Genomic DNA, 17101 nt, shown 5'->3' with positions numbered 1-17101 from the left:
CTAAAATAAAACATAGTTTTGATTTTGTCTTTTGAGCAGGAGACACTCTGTATATTATTCAACTAATAGCGTTTCATCAATTTAGATAGGAACTTGATGTCGACCAATATTCAACGCCCACATCTGATTATATATCTCTTAAATATTAAGGGAATTTATGGATATAAAATTAAATGACTCACTCATATAGGCAACTGCAACAGCACTAGTACAACTCCAAGTACATTCATACTTATTCTGAGAAAATATCACATTTAACAATTATTTTAAGAATTTTTTCCCGAATAACAAAACCTTCCAACTCAACTAGTGCGTTATCGAAATCACTCCGTATAAAATGTATAACACCAATATTAAACGAGCAATTCGAAATGTATCCTATCTAGAGCCATATGTAACTTGAGACATCCTATATGGTGAAAATAATTAATATCTGAACCACTTGCAGTCATTTAAATACACTGCTCAACATTCACCAGGATATTTTTCTTTTGCCTCAGTATTATTAATACATTATTAAAATTTAGTATTGTAACCTATTCTGAAATTTAATGTTAGATAACTGCTGTACAAATCGTTTACTTTTTCATCTTAAGGAATATTTCAATTCATAAGTAAGTATGAAAAAATATGAATACATTAATATTTCATTGGGTTTGAACCCCTCTTTAGTGACACGGAGGTTGAGCGTCCTCTAGCTGTCATTCAGTTTTTTTTTACAGAAATATACGTTCACAATTATATCCTTCAGAGTTGATACATTATTGTTGACTAAAATTCATAAGTTTTTTTCTGACCCCCATCAACATGAAATTATGCATGAAGCTTGAAATAATTATTAATTATTCATCAAATCAGAATTCCACCTCCATCGAGTTCGTAGTAGTTTTCAAATGATCAGAAAAACCAAATTTTTACCATCCGCATTTTCACGGAAACCCTACTCGGATTTTGCTCATTAACGGACTTAACCATATTTATTCAAGATCCCAATATTATAACAATTTCATATAACCTGGTTCAAAATTCCAAAAATACCTACATCTATCGTCGTAACGATGCTATTTAATTTCATAAAATGATGTAGTAGCTCTGATGATAGCACTCTGTTCGGGGAACTTGCACTCAAAAATGAAAAAATCAATAATTGCATCTATGAACTCTACCTGCTTATTATGATAAAATGTCTGTAGAAAGTAACTCTCGATTTTGAAATGCAATTCAAGCAAGCCTTATTGAAAATGGCAGTTTTCAACAATTCGATCGTAACTCAATATCTAAGAATGATATAGGTTGGTTCTGTTTTCGAATTTAGATTAGTTAGGAAAAAGAAGCTCATTGTCATCAATCTTTTTTTTTCTAGCTCCAATTGTTCGCGAGATACACTCACTAGACAATTTTGAAAAAAATTTCCTTGAACAATTCCTAAGATTTATTATAAGAAACAAACCAAAATTGATAATAACTCAATAACTTCCCCCATTCATAACGTTGAGATTCAATTTTCGAAACTTCTCCACTAGAATTTAATTTCATCTTTCTTTCGATCCACTAGGATTTCATTTCATCTTTCTTTCGAAAGGAACGAAAAAAAGATGGAAATATCTGCAGTGAAGGTCGTCTTAAAATATATTCCTAACATATGGCCCTCATTTGGTGTTCAGATCTCAGCGTGAAATAGATTATAAAAAAGAATGTAATAGATGTTGAATCCCCTTGTCTCTTCTCACGATTTGTGTGTGGATATACTATCCAAAAAAAAAGAAGCAAATTTCCGATAATTATTGCTTCTGACTTCCGCGATTTAAAAATTGAAATTAAAATTAATTCACAAAAAACAGTTTCTCAATGATAATTATGAAAATGAAAAGTCCCTAAAAGTTCAGAATATCGAATAATTTAGGCTTCAATTTTAAAACTATTTTATATACAGGTGAGTCAAAAATGTGTATCGAGCTTTCTGGGGCGATATAGTACATTGAAGAATAAGTATAGTTTGATTGATAAACTTATGGCCTAAAATGCATATTAAGGGAAATATATCCTCCCAAAGTTGATAAAATTAAAAAAAATTTTCCGCATAACTTCTAAACGATGAATGCACCAGATTAAAATTTCGTGCATGAATGTGCCTATGTTATTAAAATACATTTTTTTATTACACTTCTACAGTTCTGATATTGTTATAAGTGTGTTTTTAGAGGGCGAGTCATGATATTTTTTGGAACATCTTCCATGGTTATCGATGAATCTCGCGATGATTGAATCTGCTGACATCATATGATGACTAAAAAAACTCAAATATCTCGAAAACGGTTCAATTTTTGTATTTGAATAAGAGCACCTTTTTCATGTAATTTTCTTCGCTCAATCGAATGCTCCTATTTTTCACCAAAACGAATACAATGAAAGAAGTTGTCAAAAAAAAATCATGACGCATCCTCTAAAACACCCTTTACATTTATAACAATATCAGAAATGTAGAAGTGTAATGAAAAATGTATTTCAATAACATACATTTATGCATGAAATTTCAATTTGGTGGCATTGACCGTTTAGAAGTGATGCGGAGAAGTTTTTTTTCATTTTATCCTTATTTTGCAATGTACTATCAACCCCCCTTTCACACATTTTTGACTCATTCTGTATATAGAGCACAGATAACAGAGTAGAAATATAGAGGTTTTTAATGTCCTTCGTCAACTGTCATTTACGGTTTAACTTAAAACCATAGATTAGGGGTCCTATTTTTGTATTTATCTATGCTTAAAAATTAACCCCAAATCCAATCCAATGTCAATCTTGCCGATACTCGGTATCAGTTCAATTATTATTTATTACTAGAACAATTGCCTCTCACGAGTAAATCGAAATGAATGAGAAGGCCTTGAAAACTCTCGCTAGCAGAAGTGAATTCAAAATACGTTTAGAAGAGGAAATCGGCAAAAATAAGGAAATTATCAAGAATAAAACAGGAGAAATAGACAAGATTTCAGAAACTATAAGTAATATCAAACTTCTCGGAGACAAACCTGAGTGGGACAGCTTAATTCCTCTAGGAAAGAGAATTTACATCCCAGGAAAAATTGTACATACTGGAGAGTATTTTCTTGAGAAGAAATCATACCCATATTCTTATTCTGTACTTACAACATTACAAAAAACAATAGACATTTTGAAAGAAAAAAAAGAAAGAAACGAAGAACACTTAGATAGATATCTAGAAATAGAAAAGCAATTACAGGAAAGGATAGAATATTTGGTTGGTAGAGACGGGGATAGTGATTTTCCTGATAATATTGTTTCTGATAAAGGTGTTGCAGTTAGAGTTGGTGATGTTTATGAAATCCTTGAATATGAAGAATAAACTTATGATTAACAAGTAGAAATCAATCTTGTATTCCATGAAAAACTTGACTGTGATATCATTATTAGTAGAGGGTCTTCTTCTATGGTGTTGAAATGTTCCATCAAAGTAATATAATAATATTGACAAAAAAAATATATAATAAAATTATTGAGAGTTTTTGATTGAAAGAATCTACTCCTATTTAACATGTTCACTGCGATTATAATTTTACTTATTCAAATTATGTGTGGTACATGCCCATTGCAGTATAACACAGTTGATGACCACTGAGCAGCACATGCCCAAGGGAGTGCGTGTCTAAAAATTTGGAAATATGAATCTATCTAAGGACTCAACCACACATGCCTTGAGTATCCTATGCCGCAAAAAGATTACAGAAAATTTTGCACTGGAATAATCCAACTATGTTTTAGGTGCCTTACTAACTTCAAGTCACAACACATGATACTGGTGGTATGGGGTACAGTGAATTTCTTACCTCAATGTTTTTGTGAAACTTGTTCCTCTTGAAGAATATTTTGAAATTAATAAAAAGCAATATAAAGTTAAAAATATTTTTAATGTTTAAATAAAAAATTAAAAAATATATTGGTATATATTATAACGGAAAGTATAAAATGGACGGATATTTCTGAATTTTTAACTTATAATCTAGTCAGCTACAACAATGCCTTATTAACTTAAACAAGTGAAAACTGCTTTGGAATGTGCAGAAAATCACAGGCATTTAACACTAATTAGTACAAATAATTTGTAGAAAAATATCTTGATTGAAATTATTACCACAAAATATGTAGATTCATTTCATTTGAATAGAAGATAAAAATCAATCTCTGAGTTATTCCTTAGGATATTGAAATTATTACCACAAAATAGATTCATTTCCTCTGAACATTAGATAAAAATCAACCTCTAATTTATCCTTAGGATATTGTTGAGATATTAGTCATATAAGATACAGAAGTAGAGGGCCCAGCTTCTGTAGATAATGAACTTCTGTTTAAGCCACTGGCATACTGGATATTGTGCTGTGTGGTGTCGTTGGTCGAGATCCCGCCAATGATGGGACTGTTGAAGCATTCAGTGACTGCATGGTGCCCATCTAAACAGATAAATTTGAATTACTTTATATTTGATATACATAACATTCCAATTTTTCACATTTAAACACAACAAAAAATACATACCAAGATGCAAATTTTCAATTGTCTGATTCATAAGTTAGCATGAAAAAGTAAAAAATGACTTTGATTTGAGGGTAGCAAGAATGTAAAAATGCCAAGTTTATAGGTTGGCTGTGGGTTCTATCATATATCATAGGAAACTATCAAGGGTATGGTCCGTATTTCACCTTGGTTACTATGGTTAGTTGGCGATCCGTATATATCAAATTCCTCAAAAATCGGCGACTATTTTCTCAAACTTCGGTGAATTATCTGTCACCAGAGCAACACTACTTTTATTCTGGTGAGGTTCTGTAACGACACCTACTATGTGTCTTGGCACATGTCATTTTAATTTTCAGATTGTTTATTAACATTTTCCTTGACATCTGATACTCAAAAACTTTATTATTTTAATTATGAAACAAATACCCTTCAGAGCAATAAAGAACTTTTAGTTGTTTACAAATTACAAGAGATTGAACACTTATAATCAATAAAATTCTATCAAAGAAAAATTTTGTTGTCCAAAAACAAGTGTAAAGCGGTCCATATTAACGCTCTGAAATTCTCGGCAATGTACGGACCATATCTTAAGTAACAATTGTTATACTTACCCTCAAATGTGCTAAATCTTCAAGTCTAGTTAAATCAGTCAATTCCCTATATAGTGAATACACTAAAATCCATCCATAGGCCCCTATTATGACAAAGAACGTCCACAATATACACATGGCTAAATTATAACCAAAATAGAGATCGTTAACGATAGAAAAAAATATAAAAGCAAGGAATCTGAACACTAGAAATACTGCAAAGGTGTAGATCCAAGGTACCATCCTGTTTTCATATTCCTAAAATTAAATTACATATTTCATATAAATAAGGTGAATAATAATAGTAATATTACCTTTCTAAGAGCAGATATCAGCATAATACTTGTAACAAATAGAACTAGACCTAAGAGAATCGAAAAAGCAGCAAACATAACCAAGCAATTTCTCACTGAAAGTAATAATTTATATTTAATTCATCAAAAACATTAACCATACAATATATCTTACCATGTCTATTTCCAACATAAACAAACTGGTAGGAAATAAAGTAGTATCCATAATGAGTAGATCCAGGGGCTGCCATTCCATAACAATATATATCAAATACAGCAGTTATAAATGTGAAGATAGAAAGCAACTGAAAATAATTATGTCAACAGATGCAACCTTCCGAATTTCAGCAAACTTACCAAGGAAAATATTCCTATAAAAAGTGAAGATTTTTGTACGTCGAAGAGAATGGCTTCTTGTATAAGAGGTTTTTTGTACCAGGGTACTTTCAATGATTTAATACTTCTACTTCGATGTAAGTTTGCAGTACTTCTTGTTATACCCGAGTATACAGATGGGGGCCCTGTTGTAGGGGTTTTTTTGCCATAGCTACTCATTCTGTAAGGTTTAATTGGCGAATTTTTAAATGTAAATTTTGAATAATGAACTCTAACTGCTTAATTGATGACACATTATAAGAAATAATAAATAATAATAATGTGATTCAAACTAGGAGTGGTTGAGAGAAATGTCAAATATTTCAACGCGATTTATTTGAACTACGAATGCTATGTCTTTGAAATCCAGTAATGTGATCAAATATTATATTCAAAATATACCGTTGAACGATACACCGATGAAAGTGTGAAATTAATTTGGGAGCAAATAGAGGATTTCAATTATCATTTATAATTTCTTTTAAAATTTTGGTGACATTAGTGACACACATTCAATTCTGTGATCCATCAATGGCCGCCACAAGTTTTTCAACAAAAAGTGATTTACATTAACATTAAATATAACAATTATTATATTAACAGTTATATCAAAAACACCTATGAGATAAATCCTAAATAATAATTTCTGACTGATAATCTTTTTAAAAATGTTCAGATTTTTGAGCGGAAAAAGGAAAAACACTGCTCATAACCAGGGAAACAAGGTTGATTCAAGAAATGGTACCTATAATAAAAACTTATTAGTGTGCAAGGTGGTACTTTTGGATGGTTCTGAACTTTCAAGAGAATTGTCGGTAAGTTCAATAAAAAGTTTATTTTCACAGTTTTTGATCAGAATGGTTTTTAATTGGTGTGTTTACTTCGATATTCTATACAAAAACATCCAATAAATGTGCCCCATATAGGGTATACAAATTTTTCCTATCAGAAAAAATTTTCTTCCAAATAAATAACGATATTTGCATTCAAATTTTTAAAGGAATTCACCAATTCACCTGGAATAATGATAACCATGTATTGTAACAGTAAAAATGTTGCTGCATACATCTATTGTTTTAATGTTAATGCAATTTTCAGTTGTGGGAATTTTTCAACCACTTACGGTAAATTGAATGAATTTCTCTGTTATTGTAATCTTTGATAATTGATTGTTTGATCCCAGTCACTGGGTCAGGAGATTGTAATTTTCCCATCATTTAAGGAATAATTTAATTGATTTCACAGAAAAAAGCTCTTGCTGGAGATTTATATGAACAAGTCTTTTATTCCTTGGATATTATAGAGAAGGAATATTTTGGTCTCCAATTTACAGATGTAAATCATGTCAAACATTGGCTAGACCCAAATAAACTTATAAGAAAGCAATTAAAAAGTGAGTACAGTATTACATAAAACTTATGAATTATTTTATAGTTATAATTAGTGTGTAGGACTATGCTGATGGTTTGAATTTTGAGTCCCGGGCCGGGAAAGAAATTTAACAGTGCTATGTCTAAAGTGGCAATGAAATACAGTAACAAAGCCTACACTAATCAGTTCTCTTAACTCTTACAAACTCTAAGCTATTGAGAGGTCCCACAGAGACCTAGAAGAGTCTGTATAGAAAACATTGAACATTCAAGTTCAGTAGGAAATCCATCCTTAATAACACTGTGTTTTTATAAATCATATATTGAATTCATGCATTCATGTGGGAGATTATGTTTTCCAATCATGACATGTTCTGAATTCTGAATTTCTGAATATAGAATTCAATGAAAATAATAATTTATGTATGATGTGTTTGCATCAAATTGAATTTATTTCCAATATATTTGTGCTTGTGATCCCAATGTAATTTTTAGATTCTATTATGGTCACCATCCATAGCTCAAATACTAATTATTAATCTTTTGTCTTCATTAAAACTATCAAATAAAAAATTATTGTTTACTAATCTAATTTCAGTCGGACCACCATATACTTTGTTTCTGAAGGTGAAGTTTTATTCATCTGAGCCCAGTAATCTTCGAGAAGAGCTGACTCGTTATCAATTTTTCCTACAACTCAAACAGGATGTACTTGATGGAAAAATTGATTGCCCCAAACAGACTGCTGTGGAACTTGCAGCTCTTGCATTACAATCTGAACTGGGAGATTATGATGAGACTCAACATACTGCTGGTACAGTATCTGAGTTTCGTTTTGTTCCAGACCAAACAGAAGAGATGGAGATTGATATTCTGAATGAGTTCCAGAAGGTTAGGGGACTGACCCCTGCTCAGGCTGAGATGCAATATCTCAACAAGATAAAGTGGCTGGAAAGCTATGGAGTTGACACCCATATAGTTCTGGTGAGTTTTTCGATGATTTTAATAGTCACTTGATTATAATTCTCCAAATGTAATAATACAGGGTGATTCACAAAGACCGTTAGTTCGAATTTTTCAAAGAAAGACTTGAAATAAAAACTTTGAATTTTATAGTAAAGCTTTGCTGCGAGAGAGGAATTCAGATTTATTTGACATCCTGTTTCACCTGAAATTTACCAACTTTCATTTTTTAAATATAACACTTAGTTTTTTTATCCATGATGAGATTACTCATTGAATTCTACATTGCTTTAATGTATCATTTGCATATTTTTCTCAACAAATTTGTCTGAAAACCGAAAAAAAAATGAAAATTCTCTCAAATTGAATGCTTAAATTTGTATATATTTTTTCATGTTCATTACTCACATACTCAATCAATTCTTTTGTTTCTGAATTTCAAAGGCATAGCCTCAGCTCTTGTTGTTAAATAATTATAATTAAATAGCGTTTCATTCCAATGTAATAACTTCGAGATTTTTGCATGAAAATTTCTAATTATCTCCTCTGTTAATTAAAAATTCAATTGGACATGCAGAATGTTTCGGCATATTATTTCTTCCAAAATTCGTAAGGCAAAATAGAAAACGGTGGACATATGGAACTTAAGACTAAAAACATAATATTAATTGTTCAATTAAAATTTTTTTCACTATGACTTCTGGAGAATGGATGAAACTTCAATAATGTTAATGAGATTTAGACTATTCTTCTTGAAGAAATTTTTACATATATTTCACCTGACTAATAAAAAAAAACGGATTCTCATTTGGAAAAAATTAGTTTTAAGGTTTTTGATCTACCTGGCCTACAAACCTCTATTGGCAACAAATAATACTAACTGATCAGTTTTGCCCATAGACCATTTAATTCGCAAAATTACCCAGTTCACTGATCAGTGAGAAGTATCGATAGGATTATTATTGGTTTTTGGTTTATTTATTTCAATAATAATAATAATAATAAACCTTTACGTTTTGGAATGTAATACAAAAAATCAAAATCTCACAAAAATTTTGAAAATAAAACCAGTTGACAAAAAATTAATTTAAATTAGCTCAAAATATCTCTTGAGACTGAAAATTGGCATATGGAATCAATCAACCTCTATTGAATTTGCCTATTTATATGGGGCTAAAATTTATGCTAAACAAATCTCTATATATGAGAGTTACATTATTTGCATTATTTCATCTTAGATGGTAAATAACTATAATCAATGAAATTATTGAGCAGTTTATAATAAGCATTACATCCAAATTTTTTTCTTGATAATGTTTTCATAAAATTTGGTATTTATTGTTGAATGCAAAAAACTGTCTTTAACATTTTGGTAAAAATTCTTTGGAACTTTACTTCAGAAGATAACAGTGTTTTTTTTTTTCAGGGGAAAGATGGTAATGAATATAAGTTAGGTCTGACGCCAACAGGTATACTATTATATGAAGGAAAACAAAAAATTGGACTCTTTTTTTGGCCTAAAATAACTAAACTGAACTTCAAGAAGAAAAAATTAACCATTGTTGTTGTGGAAGATGATGATGATGGCAGGGAGCAAGAACACACATTTGTGTTCAGGTAAGAGGGATTCCATATGAAAAAAACTTGAATGAAATTTAATACGTTGACTGCCGCATAGGATTTTCAGTGATTTCCAATATTGACATCCTGTTCAGTAGGCTACCAATGCAAAATAATTTCCGTATATAAATGGAAATTCGAAATTTTGATATGCGCTTTTGTTTCACAATGATATGTCAATATTTAGTGGAGAAAAGCACATAGCAATTTTCGGGATACTTCACAGTTTCGTTTGGCTCTTCGTATCAAGCCACTTGGTCGCCGGCTGTACAGGTGGCAGTTAACGTTAACTTCTACTTAACATCGAACCATACAATGTAGAAGACTTTTTATTAACTCATCCAGTCTGATATTTTGTTTCGAACTGAAATACAATGTTATTATAATCCTATCCCAACTTAAGCGTTAAATGTTAAAGTAAATTATTTATTTTTCACTTTTGTAATCATTGTAAGTCATCCTATATGGTACTCAATTGTCATTTTATTCCTTTAGATTACACAACGAAAAAGCATGCAAACACCTCTGGAAGTGTGCTGTTGAGCACCACGGCTTCTTTAGACTTCAAGAACCGGTGAAAGGTGGCTCAGCGAGACAGAATTTCTTCCGAATGGGTTCCAGATTCCGTTACTCTGGCAAGACTGAATACCAGAGTGCCCATAGAAGTAGGGCCAGACGAACCATACAGTTAGAAAGGAAACCAAGTCAAAGGTAATAGAAAAAAAGTCTGGAACCATTCCTTATAATCAAAGCGACGTTTTTCCATTCCAGATATGGCAGGCGACAAAGTCACATTTTGAGAGAGAAGCAGCTGAAGGAACAAGCAGCCATAAAGGAAAATGTCCCTGATCTTGCAGAAGTCCCATCTGCCTCTGTTCGTTGCAGTGGCCGATCGGTGAAATCCAACACTTCTACGAATACTAACACTGATTCAATTTACGCAAAGGTGAATGAAGATACCACGAAACCCATGACCCCCACAGGACCTGAGAGTATTGGACTTGTCAGTCAGATCAGCTTTGAGAAGTCTTCAGTTGGAAGAGGTTCCTTTGGTCAGAATTCTGTTGGTAAGGGATCTGTGGCTTCGGGTTGCGGGAGCCGCGTGTGTTCTCCTACAGGAAGTAAAAACGGAACATTGACTAGAAACAAACAGAAAAATTCCAACCTCATATCGACCGGAACACCACCTGTGAGCCCTACCTCTGATCCTCAACTCGACCTGTTAATTATGAGTTTAGCAAAAGAAACACTGACTGGGATCAACACAAAGACAGATAACGATTTGAATAAACTTGAAGGTAAGTCAAGTTTATAATCTCAATTGCTATCGACTCAAAATCTTGATTGAATAACGCATTATACTCATTCAAAACTTTATGTATTATTGAAGATTCTGAAATTGATTCCAAAAAACTCTTGTGCGAGATACCAAATAACATTAAATCATCTGGAACGGCGAAACCATTACTCCCTGGTCAACTTACTTGCAATATTCTCAAAGGTTTGTCAATAATTACTCTACCAATTCTAGGTTTAACTGAAATTGTTTCAGCCTACACAAAGCAAGAGGAACCTTCCTTGGTATCTCCATCCTTTGGCTCAAAATTGACAAACCAGATGTTTGTAGCAGCTCCAACTAGCGATGAAAGCAACCTGAATTCTCTCAATGCTGCTACGTTTGTATCAGTGGTAAACTTTTTTTCTTCCTATAAATGTCTCAAAATTACTAAATAATCATTAACATATAACATTAACACAATATACACACGAAATGCGTTGCGTCAGCTGTGCTTTGCTTTAATGCTTATTTTGTATTGTTTACCACCGTTTAGGGAGGAGACAAGTTGACCCTGTCTGTAAGTGGACCACCAAATTCAAATCATACCCAGAACAATTCTCAGCAAGAGCAAAAGAGATGTACAACTCCAGTGACGGTCACTTTCTTTGGACATAATGATAAAGGTGGACTGGAAAAATGTCTCTTAGACACTTCCAACGATGGCAAACAACCTTTGAGTCTAATGAGCAGCAGTTCCTACACAGAGGATGAGGAAAACGGATCCTCTAGTACCAATAATGGTCCAGAAAGCTTAACCAACTCTGAGGAAAGCTCAAATCCATTTTTGGACTCCACCAATCCATTCCTTATTTCAAACCCGTTTGGTCCCAATAACCCCTTCATTGTTGAAAATAAAGTGGGTATCGAACTTGATGTATGTCCTGAAGAGATAGAAGTAAGTTACATGAGCTTTCAATTTCACTTTGCATGCTTGTTGTGCTTATGGAATGTTTGAGTTTGTTCCTGTTACACAAACTTCAATCTTTTTTTTATTTTCCAGAAAGGAACAGATTCTGAACCATCAAGAATATCCAATGGAAGTTCTACTGTGGTCTCCAAGGTTTCACCTTGGTTGGTTTCTTCAGAGGTTATTTCTGCACCTGTGACACAAGCAAACACTAATGATATATCGGTAATTAGAAAATCTGTTATAACTACTCAGCTATAACGAATTTATTACCTTGATTTATATAAACACCAATTGGGCCTAGTGATTCCATCAAATTTGTAGTCTCATTAGATGCCATGTCTGACAGCGTGAATTCATAACCTCAATCGTGATATATGACCTTACGTAATACAATCTAAGTCTATTAATGAAGATATGAGGTGTTCTTTCAGTAAGTCGATAGCGATTTGTACTACTGATACATCACAGAAGTATTCCTGCTAATATTCATTGACCTAAATAAAGGGTGTAAATGATCCTAATATCGAAAGTGCTACTTAATTCCAATCTTTGTGATAAAAATTCCTTAATTAGTATTATTCTGCTTCTTGAAGCATTTTAAACAAGTATTCTCAATTTTATTAGAAGTACAGATGAATATCTGATTACGATTTGAAAAATGATAAGAGGATATATAGTTATTCTCGAAAAATTTGAAAATATTCAAAATGTGCAGGCAAAAACCGTCAATGTCCATTTTTGAGGAAATGCACTTTGTGCATGTTCCGAACTCTTATGGTTCTTTCCCAAACAGGGATATATTTAGCCTTGTACTTAAGTGGAGATTGTTAGTCTTTTCCACAAACATTAGCATTCTTGAATAACTACTGAGTAGAATCATTTTCTCAAAACTGACAAAAAGTGAACCTTGATGGTTTTTTCCCTGTATTCTTCATTTAGAATATTCTGAGATTTTTTCGTGAGAAAGTATAGTTGAACTTATACAGGATAAACATATTTCTTATATGTTGTTTCTTCAACTGTGCCTTCATTTGAAGTTATACATATTTTTTTATTTTGAGATGAATATTTTTTTAGATTTGATAATATTAGTATATGAATTGAACTTGTATTATATTTATTTTGATTTTTTGCTTGGTTACTTATTTTATAGTTGATCCATTTCAAAAACCAAGATTAATGTACTTTGAAAATCAAACATGTGATAAAAATCGGAGATTATATTTTTGTGACATACATAATTTCAAATGCTGCTAATATAGTTTTGGCCTAACCTATATAAAATGCTATTTATTTGAAAAAAATGGTGCCATTCAAAACAAACTGAAACATACTATATTCTGAGAAGACTTATATTATCTCCGTCCTCATACAAATTGTATTTGCTACTATATGTAATAAATTTTATAGTCTGTTTTAGTTTTCATTTTATTACAAGCGAGTACCTCTCTATATATTAATTAAACTCATATTTAATTTTATACTGAAGATCCACTATTAACTAAACTTATTTTGAACTGCAGTAAAACCACCAGGTATATAGCAATGGTTGCTAAACTCTGTAAAACAAAATTACACATATTTTCACCAATTCATAATTCAACTTACTGAAGTTAGAAGTTCTCTGTTCACTATAGTGTATCCTTTGAGGGATACTTTTGGAGGATTCATTTTTATGGCAATCAAAAATAAATCAATCTGAAAATTCAAAATATGCTTTAAGGAATAACTTCTTGTTAATGTGTTTACTTCTTTGGCACATGTTTTGTCAACATTCCCCAGTGTGATGCTCAGTAATGCTGTTTGAACTCTATAAGAAATAGCTTGGCTGGATGCATGAGAACAGTCGCAGAAAATATAAAGGAGTGTAAGGCAGTAAGTGGTATCCACTAAAAGTCCTATTTCTTTGAAACTGAAACTAACTCCATGTTCTAAAATCTCGGAAGTAAATCCATATGTCTGTCAAGAATGAATTATAGAAAATATTAATCAAGCACTCGTTTCATATTGATTATTATCATTACTAAATATTTTTTTTAATTTGATTGAAATTATTTATTAGTAGTCTCAATTTATCTTACCGAAACAGTTATGTTCGCCATCATAAAGAGACAATATGTTGAGTAAGTTCTGGCATAAGCATTTCCCAATTTCTGTAGAAGTTCACTTAGAGACAACCAGAGTACTCTATAATGTGCTAATAAGTATGCAGGACATTTTTCATCGACATCCTAAAAGAACTCTTCAAAAAATTGTTATAATTACAAAAACCTGCTTACTTGTTCAAAACTATCAGCAAATGCAGTGCTAGCGTTCCCAATGGCCCTGCAGTTAATGTACCATAAAGCACAGTTCATATTTATCATTGTAATGATATGGATATAAGCCGTCATGTGATACAAAGTGAACCCTTCTAAAAGAGCACTTAGAGTCAGCAGGAATGTTATTGCGACTATCAGACATCCTGAACTAATTATAACAATAAGGATGCTTAATCTAGGAAACTGAAGGTTTTTTCCTAAAATTGTATTAAAGTCAATATTACCCATAAAAAAATTAGACATACAAAGCGATATTTTTCAAAACAAGATTTTTGGGGTGCAAAGTTACAGCTTCACTTCTATATTCAGTATAAATGAATCAATGACCTGTGACTTTGAAGTAGCTCAATTGGAAAGTACCCCAACTGTTTTTGTAGTCACAGACTTCATGTGCTACGCCCCACCCAACAAAGGGTATCCAGAAATGGGGCACTAAGAACACAATAAAGATGATGGAATAAATATATTCGTCAAACTTCTTGCTTTTGTTGAGTAGAATGTCGAATCGTTCGTATCCGACCATAAATACCAAAATGGTGGTGAAAATATAGAAAAAATAAGCGTAGATCATTGCATTGCTGGTCCAGGAGAAAGTAATCTTTCCTGTCGCTCTCTGCACTGGCATAACGGCCAAACCCTAAAAAGACTTCTTTAATGTGGATTTTTTTCGCTTCTCCAGATTATACCCTAAAGAGCGTCAGCAGAAGCTTATGATCCCTGTAAAATTGATCATGTTCTTCTAGAATTTCAACGTTTTTCGCATCTAATTCGGATCTTTTCAGTATACCTTGAGCTCTCGCACTACCTCTCAACCATTTAGAAATATCTCTTATATATAATTCTTTGCCGTAAAGATTGGCCAAGTCCGCAAGTTGCATTTTGGCCCCTCTCAATTTTTCTTACCTAAAACTCATCTAGATCGACACATTTTCGCCTTATCAAGAATTGATGTTTAATTAGCCATTAATATTTGAGGTAATTGAAAACCAATATATCGATCGTAAATCTTCATATTAAATTCAAAGATGCCTTTAAAAATGAAGAAGATGAAAACATGCAAGTTTCAATTTCATTTTGCCGAAATATCTGTATTTTTTTAATTTGGAGCAGAGAGTGGTCTCAAAATTGGGTGCGACTAACTGAGGAAGAATTCGAGGTTGAAATCGATTGTACCCGTCCGCATTTTCCCGTTTCCTATAGTGCTAGCGAAACCATTAGATGCGCTAATCCCTTATAGAAAACGAATGCGTGCGAGAACATTCCATTTTCTAAATAATTAACGCACCTTATGCAAAAAAGATTACTTAATATTAGGAAAGTAAATTACGGTACACCAGAACCAGAGATAGTGTCATCGTAAATAATAATAATAATAAATGTATTTGTGGCCATCGACCTGAGTTCGTAAATAAATTCTTAGGAAATGAGGAATATTTCGAGGCAAATAGAGTAAAAAAGTTATTAATTAAAACCCTTTTTGCTGCTTATTAATTACACCTTCAATGCAAAGAGTCCATTCCTTGGAATAGGTCTAGATGTCTAGAACCTTTATGACGGACGATAGTAAATTGAAACCGATGATCGAAGCAGGTTGATGCTCTTATTCAGTGGCGGCAGGTGAGGCAGTGCCTCACCAAATTAATTCTGGAAATTTATTATTATTATTCACATTAATCGAATATGGTATTATTCCATTTCATCCTCAATTTTATATAATTTGGTACGACAAAGGGTCTCTGTTCCATGCTATCCATCCAAGGGCGTAGAAATGGGGGGTACTGGGGGTAATTACCCCCCAAGATTTCCAAAATATCAAATTTCAGAAATTTCGCAAAAACGAAGAACAAAAATTTTTCCATGAAATAAACCAATAATCATTTTACTTTCATTTGAAATCAAAACGTCAGCAAAAAATCGGACCTCTTTACGGTTTATGAGTTTATTATCGCTTTCAAGATGAATAATTTTATGCACTATGAGCTCGTCTATGCCCGAGGTTTATTATTTTCCTTTATCTATCCGCTTTCTCGATATCGCCCCTTATTTGCCATCATGTGATTTTTGCAGTCGTTATCGGTATACACTTACGTTTTCGGTTTTTTGTATCATTCTCGTCACAACATTTCAATACTGTAGTTATCAAAAAACTGAACTGAAGTAATTCGCATTAAAAATTGTCTGGTCATGTGTTTTACAATTTATTGTGTTTCATTCAAATTGGCATTTATTTGTGAAGACATCAGTAGTTTTGAATTGACTATATCTACATGTTGTTCCTAAATTGCAGGTAAAAATGAAAATGACAGATTTCTCGGATCATTTCAAGAAAAAAAGTTCCATAATATGAGTCTGCAAACGCTTTGTTTTTGAGATACAGGTGACAAAGTTCAAGTTTTTATCACACATCACCTTTCCTTCACAAGATATTTTACTCGGATTGGCATAGATATTCCAAATTGAAATTTTCACCATGTGATATTTGTTTGTTGTAGTTTTGTCGTATCTGCTATCGATTTCAAGAAAAATTTCAAACAGCTCTCTATAGTAATCCTCAGTAAAATCCAAATTAGTATTAAGATCCAGTTAGGTAGCTGCAATAAATAAAATTAATTATAAGTTTTTTTTACTTATTTACCAACTATGAAGCTAAAATTAATAAAGATTCTATAAACTGGTAAAGTATCACAAAAAAGTAGGACAACAAGAAACACCCAGTATCTCGAAGACAAAGCGTTTACGGGATCATGTAAATTGGACATTTTATTCTTAAAATTACCCAAG

General features: G+C 32.2%; 4 protein-coding genes across 6 annotated transcripts; 2 read left to right on the top strand and 2 right to left on the bottom strand.

Annotated features, from left to right (window-relative positions):
• The first annotated feature begins 2738 nt into the window (after positions 1-2738).
• On the top strand, positions 2739-3518 carry LOC123675773 (unconventional prefoldin RPB5 interactor-like). The gene has a single exon (XM_045611283.1). The coding sequence runs from the start codon at positions 2873-2875 to the stop codon at positions 3365-3367; it is 495 nt and encodes a 164-aa protein (XP_045467239.1). The 5' UTR covers positions 2739-2872; the 3' UTR covers positions 3368-3518.
• Positions 3519-3910: 392 nt separating this feature from the next.
• LOC123675772 lies at positions 3911-6124 on the bottom strand. The gene is made up of 5 exons (XM_045611282.1): positions 5780-6124; positions 5598-5727; positions 5444-5538; positions 5151-5387; positions 3911-4472 (listed from the first exon to the last, which is right to left on the bottom strand). Exons 1-5 carry the CDS (start codon positions 5975-5977, stop codon positions 4371-4373), a joined length of 762 nt encoding a protein of 253 aa, XP_045467238.1. The 5' UTR covers positions 5978-6124; the 3' UTR covers positions 3911-4370.
• A 185-nt stretch (positions 6125-6309) lies between these two features.
• Positions 6310-13418, top strand: LOC123675770 (band 4.1-like protein 5). Of its 3 annotated transcripts, XM_045611277.1 has the most exons (10): positions 6311-6612; positions 7043-7190; positions 7766-8151; positions 9557-9747; positions 10246-10461; positions 10522-11048; positions 11141-11251; positions 11303-11439; positions 11583-11984; positions 12090-13418. In XM_045611277.1, exons 1-10 carry the CDS (start codon positions 6466-6468, stop codon positions 12255-12257), a joined length of 2433 nt encoding a protein of 810 aa, XP_045467233.1. In that variant the 5' UTR covers positions 6311-6465; the 3' UTR covers positions 12258-13418. The 3 variants fall into 3 exon arrangements, with proteins under 3 accessions (XP_045467234.1, XP_045467233.1, XP_045467235.1); XM_045611278.1 differs by lacking the exon at positions 11141-11251 and having other exon boundaries at positions 6310-6612; XM_045611279.1 differs by lacking the exon at positions 11583-11984.
• Positions 12967-16632, bottom strand: LOC123675771 (gustatory and odorant receptor 22-like). Its single transcript, XM_045611280.1, has 7 exons — positions 15007-16632; positions 14648-14957; positions 14279-14517; positions 14081-14230; positions 13749-13958; positions 13608-13697; positions 12967-13558 (listed from the first exon to the last, which is right to left on the bottom strand). Exons 1-7 carry the CDS (start codon positions 15196-15198, stop codon positions 13478-13480), a joined length of 1272 nt encoding a protein of 423 aa, XP_045467236.1. The 5' UTR covers positions 15199-16632; the 3' UTR covers positions 12967-13477.
• Positions 16633-17101: the final 469 nt, after the last annotated feature.

This window comes from Harmonia axyridis, chromosome 3 (genome assembly GCF_914767665.1).
Source record: "Harmonia axyridis chromosome 3, icHarAxyr1.1, whole genome shotgun sequence".
NCBI lineage: Eukaryota > Metazoa > Arthropoda > Insecta > Coleoptera > Coccinellidae > Harmonia > Harmonia axyridis.
Note: the sequence above shows the minus strand (reverse complement) of the source record. Positions and strands in the feature narration are given on the sequence as shown.